The 23,764-nt window shown below is 42.5% G+C and overlaps 1 protein-coding gene and 1 long non-coding RNA gene across 19 annotated transcripts in view; one reads left to right on the top strand and one right to left on the bottom strand.

The window, feature by feature from the left end:
- The window catches only part of CTTNBP2 (cortactin binding protein 2), a 219,481-nt gene extending 196,281 nt beyond the window's left edge, over positions 1–23,200 (top strand). For 6 of the 10 annotated variants that reach the window (XR_016230706.1, XR_016230707.1, XM_089327939.1 and 3 more), the window contains 8 exons: positions 31–218; positions 5,795–5,973; positions 8,061–8,266; positions 8,776–8,961; positions 13,683–13,746; positions 14,856–14,988; positions 15,980–16,081; positions 22,079–23,200. Coding sequence is in view for 7 of the 10 variants with exons in the window: in XM_089327939.1 (XP_089184065.1) it covers positions 31–218; positions 5,795–5,973; positions 8,061–8,266; positions 8,776–8,961; positions 13,683–13,746; positions 14,856–14,988; positions 15,980–16,081; positions 22,079–22,324 (1,304 nt within the window). In the remaining 3 variants the exon portion in view is untranslated. 10 annotated transcript variants of the gene reach the window in all.
- LOC149127561 (uncharacterized) overlaps positions 664–23,764 on the bottom strand; it is an 83,209-nt gene continuing 60,108 nt past the window's right edge. Inside the window, exons 2-6 of one of the 9 annotated variants that reach the window (XR_016231732.1) lie at positions 21,750–21,843; positions 20,251–20,396; positions 6,943–7,012; positions 3,243–3,341; positions 664–782 (exon numbers count right to left, since the gene is read on the bottom strand). This is a non-coding gene — a long non-coding RNA (uncharacterized LOC149127561). Of the gene's footprint in view, positions 783–3,242; positions 3,342–6,942; positions 7,013–15,008; positions 15,347–15,742; positions 16,047–16,713; positions 16,847–20,250; positions 20,397–21,749; positions 21,844–23,764 lie in introns of those variants that run through there. The other 8 variants (XR_016231730.1, XR_016231734.1, XR_016231728.1 and 5 more) reach the window with 8 other exon arrangements.

Here is a 23,764-nt window from a genome sequence, read left to right as displayed (position 1 = left end):
ACTTGTGGAGACTGGACCTTTGTGTTTTAGGAAATGGAGCATCCGAGTGCTATTATTTTCATGAGAACTGCTTCCTGATGGGGACCATTGCCAAGGCCTGTCTGCAGGGCTCTGACCTGCTGGTGCAGCAGCACTTCCGCTGGGTACAGCTGCGGTGGGATGGCGAGCCCATGCAAGGACTGCTGCCCAGGTTCCTGAGAAGGAAAGTTGTGAATAAGGTAACAGACAACAGCTGCGCCCTGTTGCCCAGAGACTGGGACTTGGGTGGTGGGGAGACTGGGGCTTGAGTGCAACACGTCCTGTGTGGTGTAGGGCAAGAACAGTTTTTGGATATCTTAGAATTGAATTATAAGGAATATGAAACCCATAACAGAGTTGAACTATATTAAGTACAAGGAAAAGTGATTCGTTTTTACTATCGTTATTAACTGTTCTCAAAGAATCTCCACAAGTTCTAAATGCTGTGGAAGGCAGGATTAGAATTAAGTAATCTTAAGGTTTTGCACTGCTTCCTTGCAAGCATCAGAACAGTATCCACCCCCTCATGCAAGGTTTTGTTGTTGTTTTTTTTTTTTAAAGTTTTATTTGTCCAAAAAGCCTAGCAAGAGGGAGGGAGAGAGGAAGGGAGCGAGCAGGAGTGGGAGAGGGATAGAGAGAATGAATTATCTTCTACTCACTGATTCACTTCCCAAATGCCTTCAATGGCCAGGGTTGGGCCAGGCCAAAGCCAGGGACCAAGAACTCCATCTCCCACGTTGCTGTCTGGGATCCAAGTGCTTGACCTATGAAAAAATAGGATTCTGTAGCTTTGACACATTTTCAAGACTGTCAAAATGATAACTTTTAGTGATTTTTCATAGAATGCTATTCTTCTTTCATACTTTTTTTAAAAATTTATTTGAAAGACAAATATCAACAGAGACAAAGAGAAATCTTCCATCTATTGGTTTACTCCCCAAATGCCCAAAACATCCAGTGCAAGGCCAGGCTGAAGCCAGGAGCCCAGAACTCTACCCAGGTCTCTTACCTGATTAACAAGGACCCAGGTACTGAACCCAGCACCTGGTGCCTCTCAGGGTTTGCGTTATCAGGAAGCCAGAATTGGAGTTGAGGCTGGGACTTTAACCCAGGCGGTTTGATGTGGAGGCAGGTGTCTCAAACAGCAGTTTAACAGCTGAGTCAAACGATATATTCTCTACTCTCCCAAATAACAAAAACATTATAGTGCTGACCAAAAGGGACTTGAATTTATAAAATGTAATTCTGGAAAGAATAGCTTCCTTTAGATTATGTATGTTATGCAGTATTATTTAAAATTTGTGCCTCACATCTTGAACTTAATTTTTTTATGCTGACAGAGTTCTGTACATTTTTGTAAAGTTAGCATTTTATCTAAAACCTTTTCCTTTTACAGAACTTGACATTTTTTCATCATTAATATACAAGGTATGCAGGCCCAGGTCCAGATGTATCACCTTAACACTTATCCATAATATGAAAAATTTTACTTCATTTTTCATTCATGCAAAAACCTCTCTTAAACACTACTATTTGCAAGGCCCTGTGAAGTACTCTACATACATATGAAGGATGATTTCTTCCAAAACTGATGTTTAAGAAATCATCCAGGTTCCTCCCTCATCTACTTATAGCTCTATTTTTGCATTAATTTGATGAAACCAGCTTAAAGTTCTGTGTAACTTAGTCCCCCGTAAACGGCACATGAGGCCAAACTCAACACAGCCCATCCCCACACCCAGCTCCTGGCTCGCCCTCCTCACTTCCTTTTCTGTTATCTGTCCCCCAGGCTTAGCATGTCTCAATCTATTCACCTGGTCAGTCACAGACTTCAGTCCTTGCTCTGGGGCAGACCAAGGAAGACGAAATACCAGGGCTGGTGGACATGTAGCTATGGAAACAAACCATCACAACAAAGTGTGATAAGAACAACCTCATTCACCTGTATGAGATGCATCAGAAAAGTGTTACTGCTTATGCAGTCAGTGTGTGCTATGAGCCTGGGAAAGGTGGGACAAGAGAGGAGTCCTGCCCACCCTCATGGAGCTGCCACTGTCCTGGCAAGATAGGCAGGCCATTGAAAAAGCAGCCTTCTGGTGGGGTATTGGCAGCCTTGTTGGGCAGTTTTATTCAGAATGTGATTACTCAAGTGCTATTTTCAATGACTGCATTCAGTGTATTTGAGTTGCATATCCAAATGTACAGCCTTCCCCCAAGCTTTATCTTTCTATGTATAGAGTTGGCAAAACCTAACAGTTGCTTTTGAAGGGAACACATTTATAACTTAAATTCCCCTAAAAAGTTTATTTTGCTTTTTTCTTTTTAATCTAATTTGCTTTTAAAACTTTATCTAATTTCTCTTTTTTAAGATTTCTGGTAATATACAAATCTTCTGTAGTATTTTAACTTTTATAAAACCTGAAAATTAAATTTACAGATCCATTGACCAAATGTTCTGTCAATTCTCTTATCCCATTTCACTTAAAATCAGAACCTTAAGGGTAGGATGGGAAGTATCACTATGTTCCTAAATCTGTACATATGAAAGACATGAAACTTGTATAACTTCAGTAAAGTTTGAAAAAAATGGAGCAAGGACTCAAACCAGGCACTCTGATACGGGAGGCAGACATCCCAAGCAGTATATTGACTGCTGCACCAAATGCCTGCTCCCATCCCAATTTTAGTAGATTTAAGTGTCCTAGGAAATTTCTTGTTGCTGTCAACTCTTACCTTGCTCAGGATTTCCTAATCTGTATCATTGTGGATTATTATCTTAAAATATGTTGAAACTCAGCAAGCTAATGCCACAAAGACTTTGGAAACTGTGCTTTCAAAAGGTAGGAAGATAGTGACACACAGTGGACAACAGCAGAAAGCTCTGAGAATTGCCAAGACGGAGAATTCGCCAAGACGGAGCCATCTGGATGAAGAGCATTTGCAAAGATTATTCCTGTAGACATTAGGGCAAATATGGCATTTTGAATATTCTAATACTTTTATTACCTGTTTTTAAAACTCCACAAAGCCTTTTTCCTTTTATTTTCTCTTCTTAAATGTAAACTTAGAGAAGTTAGTAGAATCGGTTAAGATAGAGCTATCCAAATTGGATTCTGTAGGTGATTTAACTGATAAGAATAAGCAAAAAGATACTGTATGGGAAAATACGTTACCCGGGAACTAAAGTAAGCAGGTAAAATGTTAAAAAAAAAAAAAAAACTCACACATCGCTGGTGAGAATGGTAGAGATACTTGGGAAAACAGATTGTCAGTTTCTTACGAAGTTAGAAATACACTCTTCATATGACTTAGGCATTCCACTCCTAGATAAAATGAAAGCATATAGTTATCTAAAAAAAAAAAAATCCTTAAACCAATAACTAAGTTACTATTTTTTTTTCTTTTTTCTTTCTTTCTTTTTTTTTTTTTTTTTTTTGGACAGGCAGAGTTATAGAGAGACAGAGAGAAAGGTCTTCCTTCCGTTGGTTCATTCCCCACATGGCCGCTATACCGATCCAAAGCCAGGAGCCAGGTGCTTCCTCCTGGTCTCCCATGCGGGTGCAGGGCCCAAAAACTTGGGCCATCCTCCACTGCACTCCCAGACCACAGCAGAGGACTGAAAGAGGAGCAACCGGGACAGAATCCGGCACCCCGACCGGGACTAGAACCCGGGATGCCAACGCCACAGGCGGAGGATTAGCCTAGTGAGCCGTGGCGCCAGCCACTAAGTTACTATTTTAAAGTGGAAACATACTGTTTTTCTAATGTGTGGAATTCTCTTAAACAAGTTTTTAAATATGCCAAATATATGATTATCCCTCACCTTAACCCAGAAAACAGTAATAATACAGATTTGTATGCATTTTTGAATGTTCATGACGATAAAAATATACCCCCTCAAGGAAGAATTTTTCCATGCTAAGAAATCTGGACTGTCTCCCCCTGAGAGTTCAGGATTCCTTTTGTGGCTGGCTGAGCTTGTGCATCGCCCAGTCAGCTAATGAGGACTTGTGTTCTGGCCTTAGGTTGTTTCTGAGAGGGGGAGCCAGACAGAGCCCCTTCACAGTCCCTCTAGACAGAGAGGCACTATGTCCGTGGCCCCCATGTGGGGCACACTCCTTTTAGATGACCTAGTGCTGGGGTGTGACTCCATTTGTGGTACTCCAGCATTGGACTGGATAAACTCATGGCTTTGAGCCTTGTCCCTTCCTTAGTGCAGGGCTCTGATTCTGTTAAGCGACATCAGATCGGAGTCAGCCTTCTGGGTTCTGATTGTGTCTGACTTCAAGCGCACAACACCAAGCTTGTTGCTAGTTACAGTGAACAGGTGATTAACATGTACTATGAAAGAAACAAGTAAGGTGCCGCTATGGACACCAGAGCAGGGGGAGGAGGAATGCTTGTTTTAGGAGCGGTGAGCAGTCACATGTAAAACTTTTCAGTTACGCTAACCTGATACTTAAAGGAAGGTTAACCTGCTGCCCATGACATCAGCATCCCCTATGAGCATGGTGGGTTCAAGTCCACTTCCAGTCCACCAATCTGCTAAAGTACCTGGGAAAGCAGCAGAGGATGCCCAACTACCTGGACCCCTGCCCTCCATGTGGGAGACCCGGATGGAATTCCAGGCTCCTGGCTTTCATTCGGGAGTGGATCAGTGGTGGAAGTTCTCCTTGTGTGTTTCTCCTTCTCTGTAACTCTGCCTTTCAATTAAGTGAATTTTATAAATAAAAAATGGGGGAAATGGGGCAAGCACTTGGCACAGTAGTTAAGATGCGCTTGGAACATCTACACCCCATAATGGAGTGCCCGAGTTCATGTCCTGGCTCTGCTTTCGATTCCAGCTCTGTGAATGCACATCCCGGGAAGTAGCAGTAATAGGTCAAGTATTTGGCTCATGTTGTGGGTTGTTGTGGCCATTTGGGGAGTGAACTAGTGGATAGAAGAGCTCTATCTTCCTCCTCTCTCTCACTCTGCCTTTAAAAATCTTTTTTTTAAGAGGCCTTATCCATTCCCTTACCCAACTGTGGTCTTGCTAAGGCAGGTAGGGGGACACTCTTCCTCTGTTGGCTGCCCACACAGACAGGCAGACCCACTCTCTCTCTGCCCATGGGCTAGCCTCACCACAGGGAGGAAAGGTTAGAGAGCACCAGAAATGTTCTGCTTGAGGGGGAAAAGGGAATTCTTTGTTGCAAAACATTCTCACCCACTTCATTTTAAATGTGATAAACTACTCCTCCATTATTTCATGTAAATGCTGTGTATCCTAATCCTGACTTCTGCCCACTAAAAAGTTGCAGTTAATAATGTATACGTGAAACTTGAGAAGAGAGTAAATTTCAGTGTTCCTCCACAAATAGTAGATAAATATGTGGAGTGGCAGATGTTTGAGTTAATCATTTCACAGTGTATACCTGTAGTTTATGTATCCCATAAATATTTTAGCAATTATACCTTTATAAAAAATTTAAAACTCTAGCATTAGCTTTGTCATCTTTCTCCTATGGATCCTTGGGCAAGTTTTTACTATGTTGTACCTCATTCTGCTGGCATGAAAAACGTGGTAAAAAGACCTGCCTTAGGGTCCTGGTGAGAACGCAGTGCGAAAATGGTTGCTCACACTGACATTTTAACATGCCCAACAGTATAGGTAATGAGTCATCTCTCCTTCAGCCAAGGGAAGGGAGAATCAGAGTCAGCTAGAGGTTCGCAGTTGGAACTTCGGAACAGCATCCTTGTTCTAAGCCAGACCCTGTGCTCTGCTTCCCACCTCCAGTTCAGAGGTCAGGTGCCTGCACCCTGCGACCCCGTGCACAAGACCGTAGCCTGGGCACTGTCCGTCTGGCGACAGCTCAACTCCTGCCTGGCCCACCTGGGCACACCTGAAGCACTTCTCGGCCCAAAGTATTTCCTGTCTTGTCCTGTGGTCCCTGGACGTGCCCAAGCGACAGTGAAGTAAGTATCATGTTTCCTTTCCTGCACACCCTGAAAATGGAACCCTGGCCCATGTGGGAGACTTGAGAGTGAGAATCTGATGGCGCTGCTGGTGCCACCTGCTGTCGGCAACCCAGAGGCAGCACGGGGGCCCTGTGCTCCTGCTGCAGAGTGACCAAGCTTTCCCTGTGGTGTTTTTGCTAAGAGCCGGGTAGCAGTTGCGCCTGCATTACAGATCTTGGGCTAGCTGGGCAATGTCTCCTGGGAAGGTCTCCCTTGAGAAGCCCTGTCAAATACTTGATGCCCCCCACCCCAAAACAACTGCATTGAGAAGCCTCCTGTTTTATTGAGACTTGTGAACTTAATGTATTTGCCTGTGAAGCAGCTAATGAGAACATACTTAGACATAAGATTAATGAGATAAAAAATCAGGAAAGTTTATTCCCAAATAAAAGATTAGTGATTAGCCAGCAGATTTCATGGTGCATTTTCCAGGATTCTGAGCAAAAAAAGTACTTTGGAAAGCAGCAGATGCAAATAATCTCTTCTCTATTGTAAGATAAATCATCAAGTTAATAACAGCTATTGGGAGAGAATATACATATGTTCTTGCTATAAACCAGAAATCCATTTGTTGACATCTGTGACAGTTAAATCGGAGCCTTTTTCCGTAAGAGTCTTAAGATCTTAAGGAACCAGTCTTGGTCTTTCCTCCATGGAGCGTGGTCTTTGTTAAGAACTGGGGAGGCTCTGAGAGTTTCCTCTGATTGGCAAGCTGGTTAGCCTGCCTGCCGTGGTTCGGTGCCCAGTCGGAAATAGAGGACTTCCTCACTCACAGCCCAGCAGGAAGCGTGCACTTGGCAGCTCCTGCCCCTCAAGCTCTACCAGGTGCTGGGGGTCTGCACCGTGGCCCAGGAGGAAGCTGGGTCTCCATCACAGCTCTGAGCCCCCTCTCCATCTTCTAAAAGGAGATGCTGAAGGAGACGTTACCTTTATTATCCCAGGCAGGAAACAAGTGTGCCTCCTCTCCCCAAGGAGCCACTATCTCTGTTTTCCCAGTCTGAAAAATAGAATCCAGAACAAAACCTGACTCAGATGTGCAGGAAAGCCAGGGAAAACTCTCCCCCACCAGCCATGGTAAGGAGCTGCCTTCTGCTGTTTTTTTTTTTTTTAACCAAAACTTACCATCTTTACACCTTTAACACTTCTAGGAATAACTAATTTCGGCTCATTGTTGTAGAATACCAGAATATTGTCTATATTCCTTTATTGGAATTTCATTTTCTTACTTGAATTACACATCACTAGATATTAACAGAAGATTATAATAGGCCAATGATTAATACTTTAGTAATAGTTTTTAATAATACTTGAAAATTGTATTGCTAGTATCTACTAGCTTTGAAAACTTTCCTATCCAGGAGATGTGGTATTGCTTTTGTAGCCTTTATTAATATGATGGCTTGTTAGTGCTATAAAAAAGTGTGCTTTTTGAAGGAATCGTATTTGGCATTGGGGGCTCCAAATCTGAGTGAAATGCCGCACTGCTTACAGCTATAATGCAGAGTCCACAATGGAAGGCATGATGGCCGGCTGAACCCATCCTGTCTCTGCAAGGCTGAGCCCTCCCAGGTGAACCAAGGAGCTCGTTCCTTGGAGCAAGCAGATATAAATTGCTTTTGCTTCTTACATGAGTCTAACTCAATTTCAGCAATATTAAAAGACAACATATATGTGTCTTAGACTTGGCAAAGAAGTTTGCATTGTTTAGAACATGTACTTTCAGAAAAATCTTACTTTCTCCAGACTCCTTCAGTCTTCAAATTTACCTTCCTTTCCAGGTGTTTGTTCATGCATTCAATCATCATTCAAGCACTGATTCTTACATTGAGGGAAACATGCAAATTATCAGTTTCCTTTGAAATGCAGTGTATTTGCAAGACAAATTCAAACAGCTTCATTTATTCCAAAATGACCTGGTAAAGAAAGGTAGCATGTCTGTAGAATCACTCAGGCTTTTCCCCAGACGTGTTTAAGCCTGTCCTTTTGTAGAGTTGCATGTATTCTGAGAAGCATGGGCCTAGCTGAACCCGCCCCTCTCTTGCAAGGTGGATGTCCAAGCTGTGGAACGCTGTCATCGCGCCCAGAGTTCAAGCAGCAATCCTGTCGCGAGCCTCAGTGAAGAGACAGCCTGGCCTTGGGCAGACGGCGGCTAAGAAACACCCCAGCCACGGGCAGCAGGCTGTGGTGAAAGCTGCTCTCAGCATCTTACTCAATAAAGCTGTTCTGCACGGTTGTCCCCTCCCGAGAGCAGGTCTGTGGAGGTGTGCAGGGAGGAACGGACTCCTCACCCTGTAATGCTGCATGGTATTCGCGATTCATTTAAGAGACAGAGTAGCACAGAGATTCCATCTGCTGGTTCACTTCCCAAGTGGCCGCAAGGGCCAGAGCTGACCCAGGCCAACGCTAAGAGCCAGGAACTCCATCCAGACCTTCCACCCTGGTGGCAGGGGCCCAGGTGCAGCAGCACCACAAGGCTGGCCCCATGATGGTTGTTTCTAAGAGAGCTCTTTTCTATCTATAACTGGAGCCATGGATGTTACCTGAGACTGCTCCAGGTCTCATTCTGTGTGTGTAATCACTGGCTCAGGTTTGAATTCCAGACCATCGGGTAAAATGTGTGCCCACTCCCCACCAAGGGATTAGGCCCGTGATTTGGAGGGGTCTTCACAACCCTGAGAATTAGAAAGTAGCTCCGGTTACTCTATGGAACGGGGTCTTCGCTGCCTGCCTGTTGTCAAAACATTATTTGCATTGTTTCAGAGCTAGACCAGCACACAGCGGATTTCAGAGGGGGAAGTTTTCCTCTATCCATTGTTTCAAGTTACAACAGCTGCAGCAAGAAGAAAGGAGAGAGCGGGGCCTGGAGAAAGGTGAGCACCAGTCCCCGCAAGAAGTCTGGCCGCTTCTCCTCACCCATTTGGAATGAGCCCGACCTCAGCCCGGGAGGTAAGGGGGCCAGCGCTCTTCACCCAGTTTCTAAATGCGAATGTGCTTTCGTTCGTCTCCCTGTGCATTCAGCAAGACATGGAATAAACTGACCATGGTGTAAGTAAACTTCTAGAAATAGTTTGGGAATCCCCTATGTGAAAAATGCCACTTGCATATTAGAATTCTAAAATTAGCTTTAGCTTTATATTGATCACTGATTTTTGGATTAGTTTCCTTTTTCTTGGTGTCCACAAGTAAATGTGTGTAGCAGAATAATGGAGCTTTGGCATATTTCTCTCCTGTCCTGTCATTCCTCAGCCAGTCCTATGTTTTTAGAACTGTATATAGGGATAGGCATTTAGCACAGCAGTAAAGACACCTCTGGGACACCTGCATCCCTGGTTCAAGTTCTGCCTCCTATGCCTCCATTCTAGTTGGCTGCTAATGGGTACCCTGAGAGGCAGCAGATTATGGTTCAAGTTCTTGAGTCCCCGCCACCTGTGTTAGAGACCGGATTTGAGTTCTTAACTCCTGGCTTCAGTCTATCTCAGCCTTGGGCTGTTGAGGGGCATTTGGAGAGTGAGTCAGTGGATGGAAGATCTCATTCCATCTCTATATCTGTCTTTTGAATAAAATGAAAATACAGAAAAGTTAACATACGTACAGACGTGATAGCAATTTAAATTATTTGCAAGTGAATCCATTGTACCACCTCATTTTTCATGTTTTATCACATGGCCCAGGGTTCTATTCCAGACACTAGAATTGGAACAATGAAAAGAACAAGAAAAACAAATCCTCTGCCTTCCCATTGCTTGTATTCCAATAAATCATGAGACAGGCTGCATATGAGATGACATGAGATACGGTAAAGGGATATGTAATTTTCATTCTAACACAGATCTATGCCTGGTGTTACACCTGTTCTATTTGACATGGATAACATGACAATCAGCAATTACACAAATTGTAAATGTCTTTCTTGAAGGAAATACACCTTTGAGAAAGGAAAATGAAGTCCCCCACCTCATGTGCCTAGTGAGTTTCTACTATCTGTAATTCATTTCAGGCTTCCAGAAGCCCCATCCATCCAAAGTACACAAGGACTTCAAAAAGTTCATGTTCAAGTGGCACTGAAAGCTCATGTTGCTGCGAAACAATTTTGAAGTCTATGCAGTTTTTCTTCTTAGTATACATTTTCCAGGACTTTTTTTTGAAGACCCTCATTTGTTTTTTAAGGCAAAGCCCCTACACACTGGTTCACTCCCCCCAGATACCTGCAACAGCTGGGATACGCTGAGACAGGAACTCAACCTGGATCTCCCAACATGGGAGACAGGAACCCAAGTACGAGACATCACCTGCTGCCTCCCAGTGTACCATCAGCAAGAAGCTAGAATTGGAAGCAGAGCTGGGACTCGGACCCAGGCACCCCATTTGAAATGCAGTTGTCCCAAGAGGCCACTTAATTGCTAGGCCAAATGCCCACTCACCTTCATATTTCAGTGTGGTGGAATTTATTTCAACATTACAGCAGTGGAGATCCCAAATTAATACAGTCCCTAAAATCTTGTATTTCTTGACGTGGAATGTTGCTTTTAGTTCTATTTCCATTCTTAATCAGGCATTTTGATTTTAATTTTAAAAAAATCAGTGTTTTTAACCATATAAACACTTGCTTCCACAGTTCCCTAGTTATCCAAGGAGTGTGCTGGCAATTTGTGTCCCTTTTTAAAAAAAATGATTGGAGAGTCACTGAATAAAATAAGTCTGTTTATACTTTTTTTAAAAAGATTTATTTGAAAGGCAGAGTTAACACAGAGGCAGAGAGAGCGAGATCTTGCATTTGCTGATTCATGCCACAATGGCTGGAGCTGTGCTGATTTGAGGCCAGGAGCATCCTCCGGGTCTCCCACATTGAGGCAGGGGCCCAAGGAGTTGGGCCCTCTTCTTCTGCTTTCCCAGGCCATAGCAGCGAGCTGGATTGGAAGTGGAGCAGCCAGGACATGAACTGGCACCCATATGGGATGCCGGTGCTGCAGGTGGTAGCTTTACCTGCTATGCTCCAGCACCAGCCCCTCTTTATACTTTTAAAAAGATCTATGTTATCTATTTATAACAGGATGTGTTCTGATCCAAGAACTTGCCATCACTGTCCAAAGTTAGAGTGGGCGAGTCAGGGAGTCAGCCCTCCATGTTGCCTGGGGCCTCCACAGACAATTTTTCTACACAGTATGCACAGTGCTCTAAGGCAATGGTGGTCATCTCCATTTACAAATAACAAATCAACCTATTCCAAATAACCTCTCCAGGGAATAGTCTTGGCATATTTTTGTTTATTGCAAGTCCTATCAGCCTAGTTCTGGGGCATACATAATCCATAGCACACACTAACTGGACATCCAGATATATCTCCACTGTATCGTTGCCAAGTTGGTTGGAATTTCTACAGGGTTTAGGACCTGCTTCTTTCTTGAGCTAAAACCTAGTCATATGGGGCAAGTGTTTTGGTGCGGTGGGTTAAGCTGTTGCTTGGAACACCTGCATCCCTTATCAGAGTGTCTGGTATTCAGTTCCACCCTGGCTTCAGGTCCACTTCCCTGCCAATGAGCAGCAGATGATGGCTCAAGTACTTGAGACTCTGCCACACCCAGAGACACCTAGTCCCTTCTGGTGCAGGCATTTGGGGAGTGAACCAGCAGATTAGAAGTTACCTCTCTGCCTTTCAAATAAATAAAAATTAATTAACATTTAAAACATTCCCCGAGCAGTAAACATTGCCAGTACATGCTTTAGAGATGACAGAATGAATAAGTATAAAAGTAATGTAATATTTTAGAACTAAGTCCAAGTCAAAAAACTAAGCTTTGCTAGATATAAAAAGGTAGATAGTGGTTTTAAATTCGTCTATATTTTAAACATTAAATGATATTCCTTAAATCATGACAAATTATTTGAAGGACTGACAGTGACATCAAATCCCAAGGGAGATTTATAAAAATCTAAAAATTTTATGAAATATACAATGGTCAGAAGTTAGGTTGGAAACTGACATGTCTCAGGTTTTTAATAATAACAACAAGGTTTGGGTTTTGTTTTTTGACACCAGTGTTCAATACCAAAACAAGAATCCCTTGGCATGTGGACCACCATGGAAGCTCATGAAACTTAGTAAAGATGCAGCCCGTTGCTTTCCTGACCTAAGGGTCACAGGCTTCTGAGAAAGCCACTTGGTGCTTTCAGAGAATAAGGACAAAAGTCCTTGGTAAAGTCATGGACAATGATTGCCTCAGGTGATCTGCCTGTAATGAGGATCTATTGTATTTGGTTTTCTTTTTCCCCCAGAAACCTTTTATTTAAGGAATACAAACTTCACACATTTCATAAATACAAATTTAAGAACATAGTGATTCTTCCCACCCTACATACCCTCCAACCACACTCCCTCCTCCTCCCTCTATTCCCATTTTTGTTTTTTACTGAGATCTATTTACACATAAGATTAACCCTATACAAAGAGTTCCACAAATAGTATGGAAAAAAAAAAAACTGTTCAACAGTCGAGACAAAGGCTGTTCAAAGTCATTTCATCTCAAAGTGTCAATTTCACTTTTACCGATTACCTTTTAGATACTCTATTAGTTCAAAAACGTCTTCAGGGAATATTTATGCCAATTGTATTCATACAGATTGTAGAATTCCCCCAGAAGCAACTAAATGTTTTAATGATTTTATAAAATTCAAGTGTGTATATACATAGAGCCATCTTGTTAAATTCTAAGGTGGTTTATAACAGTGTATCAAACTTTGACTGTAACCCACAATGAGAAATTTGTCATGATCAGTACACAGAAGTCCATATTCTTTTACAAGCTAACTGTTTTCTGAGCAGTTAGAAAACCACTGGGTCTGATTTGCAGTATTTGTTAAATTCCATGACTTTTTGTTTATACTTGCTGTGCAAAGGTATTAAACAGTATAGTCAAACTTCTGCCAGTGCACTGCAAGTAAATGCCACGTGCACTCCAGTGCATTAACAGGCCCACTACTCTTGATTACATCACCTGTGATGTTGGAAGGCAAACAAAGGTAAAGGGAGCTTGCCACCTTCAAAAGGCGGGTGTTAAACTTGTACTTAGGGGGCCGGCACCAGCATCCCATACGGGCACCAGGTTCTAGTCCCGGTTGCTCCTCTTCCAGTCCAGCTCTCTGCTGTGGCTCGGGAAGGCACTGGAGGATGGCCCAAGTGCTTGGGACCCTGCACCCACATGGGAAACCAGGAAGAAGAACCTGGCTTCCGATCAGCATAGCTCTGGCCATAGCGGTCATTTGGGGGGTGAACCAATGGAAGGCAGACCTTTCTCTCTCTGTGTCCAACTCTGTCAAATAAATTAAAAAATTAAAAAAAAAACCCTTGTACTTAGGGACCTGACTGGCAAGAAGGGAGGCTATTGATGAACGCAAAGTTCAGGATTCCTGAACTGAGTCTCAAATGGGATTAGTTGCGCTGAGTTCAGTCATTCAATCATATGCCTAAGGAAATTGGTTATTGACCATCTAAGAATGGCTCTGTGGGAAGCTGTGTCTGGGGCCACAGGCCTGGGTAAAACATCAAGAGGTGGATGTTAATCCAAGGCAAGTACTGTAGAGTCCGTAGTTTGTGTCTTGTTAAATACAGAGCTCAAGACACACAGGCACACAATTATGCATTCTATTGAAAATGATTCCTTTTTTAACAGGTATAAAAAATAAGGCTATATCACAGCTGAACTGTGGAAGGAACACTTCCCTATCAAAACAAAAGTAAGTTCCCTTTTCAGATTTATCTCATGGCAAGCAATGAAAGTAAATAACTTCAGTCACTAAAATTTAAATGTTCTATGTTCTCATTATCAGTTCCTGTGATTCTTTGCTGAATGACATCTGTTAACAGCATATCAAACCTTTAATTGAAATCTTAAAGGTTCACTAAGTTTAATATAACTTAATATAAGCCTGTTTTGCTTTTGGTTTGTTGAAAAAGACTAAATAGCATGGGCTTCATTTTTTTAAAATCAAACTTTGTAAGATGTTATCTTTGTCAATGCATTAATTACTACCTTTAGATGACTGATTCTTTAAACACTAAGTATACAGAAATAGAGCATGACTTATTTAGTGCTAAATGATTATTTAAGTGATAATTTCAATTAATTTCTTGGCATTGTTCCTAGGTTATTATTGAATATTTCAGCTTAGAAATAGAGGATTGTTTGGTTGATCGTAGAATACAAATGTTTGGGCAGTCTGTAGAACACGCCTCAGTGTAGCCCATGTCACTGGGTGGGTAACACTTAGGGTCCTGTTCCCTGGTCCACAGCCTTACAGAAGAAAGTGAAGGGGGGGAGATGCAGGAAACTGCATTGCCCTCTGCTTTCTGCCAGGCTTCCTGCTCGATCCCTCCTGTGTAACAGCCTATCTGATGTGTGTGCTGAAGGATTCTTTACAGAGAAGGGAACCAGGAACTGAGGTGTCAGGGATGAAAACAGAAGAAAATCCGACCTCCCACCATAGTGCAAGTGCTGCAGTCACGTGCGAAATCCCCATGTGTTGCCTTCTGTGACACTGGCCCCTAGACCACAGTGCATGCATTGGGCCTGCGAGGCAGAAAAGGGAAAAGTAAAGACTGACACGCTGTAAATCAAATTTAGAGGGGGGGAGTTATCAAAATCATGTGGAGATTTATTACCTTAACAGTCTATCATAGGGTAGGAAAGTGGGTTGTAGCATTAAATAACATTAAGAAATTCATTAAAAAGTTATTAAAAAAAAACCTTTCTCTACCCAACATGATCACACACACAGTCTAGATTTCCATTTTAGGCACTGGGTGTTGCTCTCACTTTCAAAACTCTTTTCTGAACTTTGGTCAGGTCTTTAGAGAACGAGCTGTCGTTGACGTTGAATTTGGATCAGAGGTTCTCTCTGGGCTCAGACGATGCAGCAGATCTCGTCAAGGAGCTTCAGAGCATGTGCTCCAGCAAGTCGGAATCTGACCTAAGCAAGGTGAGCAGTGCAGATGAACCAAGTGCCCTCGAGCATGGCTGCGCGGAGCCACAGCTCAACACCCATTCCCTCGAAGCTGTTCCTCGTGGAAGCTGTTTGTTCTGAAATACTCATGCAATGAAGACGTTCTAGTGAGGAAAGCTTGCTTTTCCCAACTCCTGTCAAATAGCAGCAGTTGTTAGTTACAATAGCACAAATCGCACCAACACCTTCAGGGAGCTTTCTCTACAAGCCTAAAGCTGAGTTTTCTCAGGCTTTGTTTCCATTTTGAAATCTTTGCTTGGCCCAGTACATCATCTGAGTACAGGAGAATTGCAGCAAGCCTCACAGCTGACTCCTGGTGTAGACAGAGCTCCACCTTTGATTACAAAGAAAAGAAAGACATGGTATGCACAATGCCCATGATCACAGCCTTTAAGCTGTGAAATTTGAGATCTTAATATGGCAACCAGTGACCCGAAATCTCAAAGCAAGCATTATCAGCACAAGTTCAACCTGTTTCCCCACTCTGATTCCTGTAGCAAGTTTGACCAGGCTTCCTTAACTAATGCTTTTCACTTGAAAGGAAGCATAAGAAGATGGTTATAACTTGTGCAAGTTCCACTGAAAGACATTTGAACAGTTGTCATCTCTAGGACAAAGTAGAATTGAATTTCTTATTTAACCTTGCTGGAAGTTAACTGAAATCCTTATCCACTGGAAAAATAAGGTAAAGATGACAACCTTGATAATTTTGTATCCTTTCCTTACTTACTGACATTTGTTTTTCTGTAGAGTTCTTCTAGTCATCTTCTGGTTTTTGAAAAATAGACTTTTCCCTTAGAGATGATTTCTTAGGCAGCTGCTGTTTCCCATGTGAACAGTATAGGACCTGAGGGAATGTTCTGAGGAAGTCCCAAGGATGAGGGGAGAGAGTACCACTTCTGCAGTGCCGCGAGTGTGCCACCACGCAGCTGTGGGGACTTGACGTGCTCACTGGTCTGTTTTCCAGATTGCTGATTCCAGGGAGGAGTTAAGGACGTTTCATAGTTCAGGAAGCAATCCTGCCTTTTCAGCACCTGTCAATAATCCAAGAATGCCAGTGGCACCAAAGGTAAGACTGGGACCAAGAAACGCTGTGAAATTTACTTCACAAATCTTTTTTCACTGTGAATCACGAAGTTATTTTTAAACCACAGCTAGGAAGTCAGAAATAAAGATAAAAGCTCCCGTTAGTTCAAGAGGAGACAGATTGTTGTCTGGATGATATCTTGAAAGCGTGACATAGGAAGGAAAATGTGAATGCTTTATTTGATGCTTTCGGTTTTATTCCACGATTTAGGATGTTTGAGACGATCTCTACTTTCATTTCTGTTTGTCAAAACTAGATGTAATCTAGGTTGTTCATTTTAATTCTCAAGTGGATAATGCTAAAGTTTAAGATTTTGTGCATTAATCAGAGCAAAGGACTAAATGATAACGTGAAAGATCTTTTGCATGCAAAAAACATCTTTTCATTTTACTTCCTAACTTAAAATACGCATTACATTTTGATGAGAGACTTTCCCTTGAACTATAAGTCAGAATGGCAAACAGAAGAGCCAGGATTCCAACAGTGTTCATTAACCTTTTGAAATAGTATCCATGACTGTGATGCTGGATAGACCATTATTGATTGCTTGATAAATAGCAAGAGGTGGTACAGCATGGTATTCTTGGGTGAACAAAAACAAAGCACTTGCTTACCCATTCATTGTTTGGTGAGGTTGCAGATTTCAGAGTCATTTAGTAACATGTGGTTGGGTCACCAAGCCATGTTGATGGCAGGTCATATCCTGGTCTCATTTGCTCCCTGGGTGAGGGCTGGTGTGCAGAGAGCCTAATTATGAAAGCAGCTTGGTGAGACTTATTAATCTGATCTCCTGGCACCCCTGGCCTCCAAGCCCTTGCTTGCTCACTTCTTCATGACACTTTGGACCTGACTAGTTGTATGTGTATCAGCTACGTGAGCTGTGGTCTCATACGGAACAGGATGCCCTGTTAGGAATAGCCTGGCTCCAGTTTCAATCTTAACATTTGCCTTCCCTGACTGGAAACAGTGTAGAAGCACCAAGAAGGCAACCTGGGGTTACTACTGAGCATTCTGGTGAAAACACTTTGCTGCCTTGAAAGTCTTAATTTCTCGGATGTGGTCTTCAGGACCATTCTTTAGGATTTTTGAAGCACAGCGCCAGTGGAAGGAGCCTTGAGGGTCTGGGAAAAGGTCAAATGAACCACTTTCAGCTCAGGGCTAAGTCATGTTCCTGTACCAAAATATTGCTGCCTGGTAGGCTGCTGAAATGTCTGGTGGGGAAACATTTCTATACCCCAGCTTCCCTGCCACATGCCCTTATTTGATTGTTCCAACAAGGTACTGTCCATAAAAGATAGTACTGAACATTAGGTAAGCTTTGGGGCGCTCCAGACAGCTTTTAAAAATGAGTCCTTTTGTCAAAGCCCAGGCAGAATAAAAGAATATGTGGTTGCTAAGATGCACAGTTTAGGGTGGGTGTTAGAATATGCTGCAGCTGGCGCTGCAGCTCAATAGGCTAATCCTCCGCCAGCGGTGCCGGCACACTGGGTTCTAGTCCCGGTTGTCCCTCTTCCAGGCCAGCTCTCTGCTGTGGCCTGGGAATGCAGTGGAGGATGGCCCAAGTGCTTGGGCCCTGCACCCGCATGGGAGACCAGGAGAAGCACCTGGCTCCTGCCATTGGATCAGCGCGATGTGGCGGCCATTGGAGGGTGAACCAACAGCAAAGGAAGACCTTTGTCTCTCTCTCTCACTGTCCACTCTGCCTGTCAAAAAAAAAAAAAAAATACGTTGCCTTTTGCCCCCTGAAGTTAGAGGGACTCCTCCCCCAGAGCCAGAAGTGGTTTTCGTCAGAAACTGCCAGCAGAGGGCAGAGCAACACTCCCTTGGCCATTGACAGCTTGGCAGTCTCACTCTTTCTAGATTCTTGATCACTCAACTGGCATGTCTTGGTTAGATGCCCAGTTTCTTCTGTTATCAGGAAGGTACACCCACTAGAGTTAAGAGCTCTCTGGATTAGTTGATCACTTTCTCCATCCTGGCCAAAGGCTAAGCCTGTTTCTCCCCCTGCTTCTTTATCCACTGGAAAACAAAATTACTATTGTCTTCCTCTGTTGCTATAGTGTAATTCTTTATTGCTCTGACCATGAGGGTTAATCAGGTGGCATGTTGGATAGCCTTCACTCATACACATTTAAAGCATCAATAGAGCAAATACTAATAACTCTTCTTTATATAAGTGCACATTAAGGCAGAAGTTCTCATCTGTGGATGCAGCATAAAATCCAGTCCCTGGAGCCTGGACTCTGTCCCTTAGAAGTTCTGAGGGAGATGTTGGGTTTCGTACAAATCTGCTTCTCAGGTACACCCAGTGCTCAGACCAATTCTTCTACCTAGCACTCATCTGTCAACCACGTTTTTCTTTCCATGTGTATCTTTAGGTACCTCATGTTTTTTCTTTAGAAAAGATTTGTTGATTTGAAAGGCAGAGATGTAGAGAGAGATCTTCTAAGCTGCTGGAGCACTCCCCAAATGGCTGCAATGGTTAGGGCTGGGCCAGGAGCTTCCTCTGGGTCTCCCATGTGGGTACAGGGGGCCAATGACTTGGATCACCTTCTACTGCTTTCCCAAGCACAGTAGCAGGGAACTGGATCTGAAGGAGAGCAGCCGACACTCATGGGATGCTGGCGCTGCAGGTAGCGGATTAACCTTCTATGCCACAGCTCCAGCCTCTCTAACTTGCTTTTCACATGTCCAACATTTTACCCCTCTTCCTACCCATGGAATTGTCTCTCTCCACCTGTCACAGTCCCTATACCTCTTTAAAAGATTGGTCTCCAATGCCATCTTCCCTACATGTTTTTACTTCCTGGCCCCTACTTTGCCATCTTGGGAAATTATAGTTTCTTTGTAGCTTCTGGTAACTGCTTAGCATTGAAAGAATTGGTCTGCTTTAACAGTAATTCTTTTAAGATAAATTATTAAAATTTGCCTTTCCATAAAGTGAGAACGGGGGTTCAGTGTACACAGCAAAGCTTAGATTGTTTTCTGGGCTAAAACCCCGAAGTCTTCTACTTTAAGCCTCTGATATACATCTTAGCTTTGTCAAGGCTTGTGCTTGACTGTACGTCACTTGATGTAAGTTCGCACTCCCAGCCATGAATTGCTGTGATCCACCTAAGGCCTAGGGATCCTCCATGTTTCATTATAACTGCAGGGACAAACTTGACCCCACCTCTCCACATGCAGCCTTGACCTCTCAATCATGGTTGACAGCTGTGGTGGGCACTTAATTCCATGTGGGAATTTCTTGCCGCGGACTCCTGGAGATGCATTCCCTGCGCCTTCAGATTGCAGGCCAGAGCTCAACCTGAGAGGATCGTATGTGGCTCCTAGACTTCCCTCTGGGCCTCAGAACACACAGTATGGACTGTCAAAGGGAGTTCAGTGATGATGGAAAAATCATTTATAGTTGGCATCTGCAATGTATGGAGAACAGATCTAACAACTGTTCCCCTTACTAGTTTATATAGTTTTCAGAAAAGATGGCATGTTATAGTTAAATGTTCTGGTACCTTAAATCAAATGATAAGTTAGGATTAGCCTTATTAGGCTACCATCTCTGTCTCATTTTACAGGTTTTGACAGGTGACTCTGGCCATCAGGAATATAGCTATTTCTTATTTTTTCTCTGGTAACTTCTCAAATAAAGTTCTCTATAGAATATACAAGTCAGATTGAGTACGATTTTGTTTTCAACTTCACCCTTGACCTGCCATAAAGTATGAAAGGAGGTGGCGAGGATTGACTGGGACATGGGTGCCCACCAGCTGGAGCTCAATGCAACAGAATGTTGGTGTACGCCGCCTCTTCAGAAGGCTACCTCCTTCCTAAGCCTAGCCTTCTCTCCCATCCATCCATGGGCACTGAGTATCCTATATTTGTCACTTCTTCATTCATTACACACTTGTTGTTTTGGCAAGAGTCAGTGTTGAAGCCTCTAGCCAAAGGCATATTCCAGTTGTACAGCTGCCTAACCATGTAAGGCTAGCTAGGTGTGAAGATCTGACACAGGTGGTTTTCACTTTGGTCGTTCAGGAGTAATTTAATGGACAAACTGTATGGGGCTTTAAGAGGTGGAAAGGGAGGAAAATGGAATTTAAAGGAGAGATTAGAGCCACACTTAGTGGCATGCTTAGGAGTTTGGGACTTACTGTGTGGTTGGTGAGAATGTCAGTCATCCCTTCCTTTTCACTTGCACCAACAGAGCCTTAATTCTCTCATTTTTCAGACAACATTGGCTTGTGTGAAAAGGCCAAAGGCAGTTGTTCAAGATGACGGGAGGCCCTTGCTCAGTTACCTGGGGGAGCACAGTTAACCCACAGTGAGCCGGGAAAGTAGGCTTCAGAGATTGAGGAACTACATTACATTTGGTTTTAGAAAACTTGAGTTCAAAGCACAAGCTAGACATAGATGAATTATCTTGCCTAGCACATGGAAATTCTGTCCTCAAGATAAGAAGAGCTAGAGGTAGATCTCCTAGAGGAGATGACTGACAGACTCACAATGGGCAGAAGGAAAGGTCCTCAACTATGCTCACCAGCTCTTTTCTCCTCACAGATAAGGAAGGGCTTCTCACCTTTGGCTTCACATTAGAATCAGGTGGTGACTTTAAACCTTTTACTTTGTTACCCCCTAGACCAATTCAATCAGTCTCTGGGTATATAGCCCAAACTTCCCAGCTAAGTCCAATGTTGTAGCCAAAGTTGATAACCCAATTATGAGACACCCAGGAGGAGAGCTGGCAGTGTAGTTTGGTGGGCTAAGTCACCACCTACAACACTGGCATCCCATAAGACCATCAACCCAATGTGGGAGAACAGGGTAGAATTCCTGGTCTGGCTTCACTCAGCCCTGGCTGTTGCAGGCATCTGGGGAGTGAACTAGCAAATGGGAGATCTCTCACGCTTTCTCAAATAACTTTTTCAAGAACACCCAGGAGATTGCAACTGCCAGTTGAAAAATAACTATTTCCATTAAAAGCCTATTTTTCTCTCCTCTTACATTCTAGTTTTACATTCTGAAGCTTCCAATGGTTACATTTGTCTTTGGTAATTGATGTTAACTACTTCAGAGGTATCCAGAACAGCTCACTAAGCAGGCCTCATACCATGCTGGAAGACCTAAGGTCTTTTCCCTGCCTCTTTGCTCTTTGACCATGGGAAAATCATCAGACCTACCCAGCTCTTAGATTTCTCATCAGCAAAATGAGAAATATTGACTGAAATACTTGGGACACCTACATCCCATATTGCAGTGCCTGGCTTCCACCTTCGCCACTTCTGATACAGCTTCCTGCTGATGCACACTGACAGCCAAAAGATGATGGCCTGATTACTTGGGTCTCTGGCACTCCTATGGAGGACTGAGCTCTTGGCTTAAAATGCACAGCAAACTAATGGATATAAGAGCTATCACTTTACTTTTCAAGTAGATGAAAAATAAATACTTTAGAAAAAGAAAACTGAGAGCATACTGAGCCTACCAAGCACAGAATCAATGAGCAGCAGGTGCCTTAATTCACCTGGAGTGAGTTACAGCAGGGCAAGGGTGTTTCTCCTTTGTGTTCTTTGCTGTCTACCAAGCAACTAGAACAGTGCATATGTTATGGTAAATGCTCAAAAAGTGTTCATGGAAAAGTTAGGTGACTTACCCAAGGTGACATCATTGTTCTGTAGAACCTCTTACATTGAGGGTTCAAACAGTCCCATTCGCTGTTTTCTTAGTCCTGGGATTTCATGAAGTTCCTGTTGGTAAAGACATTTCAGACTCAGCATTTGATTCACGGACTCCTGCATTTAGGGCTTGTGTGACACCAGAAAAGGTCTAATGAAAATCAAGCAGGAGGTGCACAGATTGAGCTGCTTCTCTCCTTTATCTTTGGGGAGAGTGGTGTGTGTTTGCTCAGAACTAGAAGAGTAAAACTAGGTGTTGGTAATAATAATGGCACCCGTGTTCTACTTGGCATCTGTTTTCTTCCAGGAGGTCAGTCCTCTCAGCAGCCATCAAGCTACCGAATGCAGCACCAGTAAATCAAAGACTGAGTTGGGTGTTTCAAGAGTTAAATCTTTTCTTCCTGTTCCTAGAAGTAAAATCGCCCAGTGTTCCCAGAACACCAAAAGAAGCAGCAGCAGCAGTAATACAAGGCAACCAGAAATCAACAACAACTCCAAAGAAGAGAATTGGAACCTACACAAACATGAACAAGTAGAAAAACCTAACACATAGGCCTGCCTACAATATTCTCACTACTAACTTCTGTATATTTCACACAGAAACCAAGGACAACCAGATGTAAATACCTTCCAATGAATAAAATGTTTTCACTGTAATATAAAGTATGAGTGCGGGACCACTATTCATTTTTTGTAAAGAATGTATTTATAGCCAACTTTTGTCTTTTTTTTTTTTAATTCTGTAAGACCAAACTTCAATACCAAGAAGTTATGCCAACTTTTCAAGTAGTTTTATAAGAAAAAACTTGTAACAGTTTTCATCAAAATGTTCAGGGGTATTAAAGCAGAACTGTCTAATACTGTATATCTATATATATGTACATATGTATGTATATTTAACAAAGTCCACAAATCCTATGGCATACTACATGTTACAAAATGTGTACAACATTGGCTTAAATAACATGTACCATTTTAAATGGAAACCATAATTTTATGTTCACTTGATGGGGAATGACTAGAATGGGCAATAAATTATTTCTTAACAGTTATTTTCCATTAAAAGCCATATTAAGTATTTTGCCTGCTAAAGTTTTACATTTTAAATCTTTTAGTGGCTATGTTACCATTTGGTTGATCATGTATATATTTATGCTTATGAGTTTGCATTATGACTCCTTTAAAAGATGAAATTATAATGCAATAAGTGTTATCTTTCTTACAAAAGTTTTATACCTAAGTGACTATTAAAAATATCTGCATAAATGCTCCATTAAGTTAATATTGAAGGAGTTAACTGAATTATTTCTAATAGCACAATTGATAAAATATTTTCTAGAAGTGTTTCTTCTAAAAGTATTGATAAGAACACTTAAACAACTCACAGTTAAGATGTTTTGACACCAAATAAAATACTGAATTAGTGAAATAATTTTGCTATGCTTTTTATCTGTAGCTCTCAGTTTCCTCCCAGTTGGTATTTCACCTGCTGTTCATGAAGGCTTACTGAATACATTTTCATAAATACCAAAAATAGTTTAAGAGTATGGAAAGTACTTTTTTTAAACCAACATGGTTATTTATAGTGAAGTATACACATTTGCATTGATCTGTGTAAAACTTTCAAAATATACATGCATCAAAAAAAAGGGCTTTCTATGGAGGAAGAACATGATTCATGTTGTATTCTTCCGTCCTGGGGTGTGAAACTGCAGCCTCATGCACTAGAAAGTCAGATGGGATCACTAGAGCAAGGGACAGAGACTGGGAGGACCATGGAATAGTTTTAGGTATGGGCTCAATAATTCCTTCAAATTCTGGGTACCCTGATAGTCGCTGATGCTTTTTTTCACAAAAAAGACCACCGGTCCTGGGAACAAAACTGAAGGACCTCAAATCAACCAACATATCTAGGTCTAATTTTTTTTCTGCTTCTATGTAACCTGTGGTGGTTATCCCATTTGATTTGCTAGTGATGAGGCCCCGTAGTTTG

This window comes from Oryctolagus cuniculus, chromosome 3, assembly GCF_051225735.1.
Source record: "Oryctolagus cuniculus isolate XC-2025 breed Fujian yellow rabbit chromosome 3, ASM5122573v1, whole genome shotgun sequence".
Taxonomy (NCBI): Eukaryota; Metazoa; Chordata; class Mammalia; order Lagomorpha; family Leporidae; genus Oryctolagus; species Oryctolagus cuniculus.
This window is presented reverse-complemented; position numbering and strand designations above follow the sequence as displayed.